This window comes from Arachis ipaensis, chromosome B05, assembly GCF_000816755.2.
Source record: "Arachis ipaensis cultivar K30076 chromosome B05, Araip1.1, whole genome shotgun sequence".
Classification (NCBI taxonomy): Eukaryota; Viridiplantae; Streptophyta; class Magnoliopsida; order Fabales; family Fabaceae; genus Arachis; species Arachis ipaensis.
The window spans coordinates 13480462-13483799 of record NC_029789.2 but is presented as its reverse complement, the minus strand read 5'-3'; the positions used below and the strand labels follow the sequence as shown (position 1 = coordinate 13483799).

Sequence of the window (3338 nt, the reverse complement as noted above, 5' to 3'; positions counted from 1 at the left end):
GTCTCTCCATACTTTTTCTATGTTTACAAAAGGTCAAAGTATTAAATTGGTCCGTTATGTTTAGGCATAATCTTATTTTGGTACTTAGGGTTTAAAATATTCTATTTGAATTTAAAAAAGTTTCATTTAGTTTCAATGTAGTCCTGCCGTGAAGTCAAAGTTAAATAATTAACGAAACTCAGTTTTCAAATCTGAAAAACTCATAACCAACCTCTTAAGTTGTCGAGAGAAATTCTCGCAGTAGAGGTGACGATGACCTTGTCCTCGTTGCTGCTGTTGGCGAATTTTTTTGTGAAAAACGAAGATGATGTCCTCTATGTACTTGAACCAAAGCTAGCAGTTTGCAAAGATACATCTGATATTAATTTTATACCTCTCAAATTTGTACATCTTTTCCAAATTATCGATTTTGTTTTTGCATTATTGTCACATAAGATATTTTATTAATTATTTACTCTTAAATTCACAGTAGGACTATATTAAAATTAAATATATTTTTTTAAATTTAAATAAAACACTTTAAATTTTAAAGACTAAAACATAATCACGTATACCCTTTCTCCATCCCCAAGGGACCCCGACTATATATATATATATATATGAATGTTGTGCACAAACCTAAACACTAACTAAGGTTTTGGTATATATAACTTGCATGAATTAAGGTTTCTAATGTAGTTGCCAGCATGATGGCTATTAAGTTAGTAGTCTTTGTCCTCAATGTAATCTTGTTTTTTCCCTCATCACTGTCTCAAAGGGTAGCTAGCGAAGAAGGAAATGAGTTTCGAACATACATTGTTCATGTTAAGAAGCCAGAAAGTAGAATATGGTTCCATTCAATAGAAGGCAATAATAACATCAACAATCTCCATAGCTGGTACGAGTCATTCTTGCCATCTTCCACCATTGATACTGCAAGTTTAAATAGCCAGACGCGAATGCTTCATGCATATCGACACGTTGGTTATGCTTTTGCAGCAAGACTTACCAAAGATGAAGCACTACACATGGCCAACAAAGATGGTGTTCTCATGATTCGCGAAGAAAAGATGCTGCAGCTGCAAACAACTCACACCCCTACCTTCTTGGGACTGCACCCAGACGAAGGCCTTTGGAGAGAGACCAACCTTGGGAAAGGTGTGATCATTGGAGTTTTTGACACCGGAATATCGCCTTCTCATCCTTCCTTCAACGACCAAGGAATGTCGCCGCCACCGGCTAAGTGGAAAGGCAAGTGTCACTTTAGAAAAGGCTGCAACAACAAAATAATTGGGGCAATAACCACCGTCGGGTCCACTTATATGTCTGAGGCCGAACCCGTGCCACCTTTCGATGACATCGGGCACGGCACCCACACTGCCAGCATAATTGCTGGCAGTTTTGTGAAAAATGCTAATGTTCTTGGCCATGCCAACGGAACTTCTGTTGGCATGGCTCCTCATGCTCATTTAGCCATTTACAAAGCGTGCAGCATGATTGGTTGCAGTGAAGGTTCTGTTCTAGCCGCATTCGATGCTGCAATTAACGATGGCGTTGACATTATCTCTGTTTCCTTAGCCGGAGACTCTAAATTGTTCTCCGAAGATGCCATGTCGATCGGTAGTTTTGGAGCAACACAGAAGGGGATTCTTGTCACCATTGCAGCCGGTAATGAAGGTCCTGAATCAAGTACGGTTGTGAATGATGCTCCATGGATATTTACCGTAGGAGCAAGCACTATGGATCGACGAATAGTAGCATCAGTCAAGCTTGGAAATGGTGCAGAGTATGATGGTGAGTCTCTTTACGAATCAAAACTATTCAAGAATAATTACAACCCTCTGGTTCATCTTAATGGAGCACCCTGTAACAAAGGTCTATTAGAGAGTATGAAAGTGGAAGGAAAGATCGTGGTGTGTGTTAACGAGAAGAACACAATGAAGTATAAGCAAGCAGAAGCCGTGAAAAGTGCTGGTGGTGCTGCAATGATTCTCGCCAATAGTGATACATGTGGATATACCCTTTCAACTGAAGAAACGTACCCTCTTCCTGTTACACATGTGAGCCATGCTTCAGGGTTGCAAATCATGCGCTACATAGACTCATGCAAGGACCCTAAGGCCACAATATTGTTCAAAGGAACTATCACAGGTAACACATCTGCACCCGTTGTTGCTTCATTCTCATCAAGAGGCCCGAGCAGGCAATGTCCTGGGCTTTTAAAGCCTGACATTATAGGGCCCGGAGTGAATGTTCTAGCTTCTTCGGCCAATTGGAGAACTAGCTACAATGGAAGACCACCAGCTTTCTCAATCATGTCAGGCACATCAATGGCTTGTCCTCACATAAGTGGCGTTGCTGCATTGCTCAAGAGCTCTCACCCTCATTGGTCACCTGCTGTTGTTAAGTCTGCAATCATGACCACGGCATACACAACAAACCTTCAAGGTGATCCCATTCCTGACGAGAAGTTACATCCTGCGAGCTTGTTCGCAATTGGAGCCGGCCATGTCAAGCCTTCCAAGGCCGAAGATCCTGGACTGGTTTATGATATTATGCTTGATGATTACACTGCTTATTTATGTGGATTGGGTTTTACCAGCACAATGGCTCAGCTGGTTACGCATAAGCCTGTGAATTGCGACCTGATAAAAAAGATTGAGGCTACAGAGTTGAACTATCCTTCCTTCTCGGTTGTGTTGGGAGCTGCTGATTATTTCCCTAAGACCTACAACAGAACTGTTATGAATGTTGGTCAAGCTGATTCGCATTATATTGTGGAAGTTGTTCCCCCGGCTGGTGTACATGTTAGCGTGGAACCGCAGATTCTTGTGTTCAACGGCGAGCAACAGACGGCGAGGTACTCGGTGACGTTTACTCGGAAAACAGGAGAAACTATTAGTGCTTCATCTACGGCGCAAGGTTTTATAGAGTGGGTTTCTGATAAGCATTCTGTGAGAAGTCCCATTGCTGTTATTTTCACTTGATGAGTAAGTAATTGTAGTTTTCATATGCTAATGGTGTAATAATTGGTGGGGTAATCATGATTACTAGAGTTGTTCTGTTCTTGTTACCGTATAATATCTATGCTTAATTTGAAGGTTGGATTTGAATTGTTGTTTAAATTTTTATGTTTTCTGTTCTTATCCACCTGCCAAATCAGCCTAGACCCATTCTAATAGATTAGGCCTAGATTCCCCAACTCCTAAAAAAAAGAATGATTCTCAGAATCGCTATTTTGTTCGATTCAGCTAGTGTTGTCCGGATCTTGCTTCTGTACTGGTTAAGTAGTAATTCGTTTCAATTGAATCTATTTACTGAAACAGAACAGGGGATAACTAAGTTCTTACTAGAAGAAG

General features: G+C 40.8%; 1 protein-coding gene across 1 annotated transcript; it reads left to right on the top strand.

The window, feature by feature from the left end:
* Nucleotides 690–2966, top strand: LOC107640191 (subtilisin-like protease SBT1.7). The gene has a single exon (XM_016343738.1). The coding sequence runs from the start codon at nucleotides 690–692 to the stop codon at nucleotides 2964–2966; it is 2277 nt and encodes a 758-aa protein (XP_016199224.1).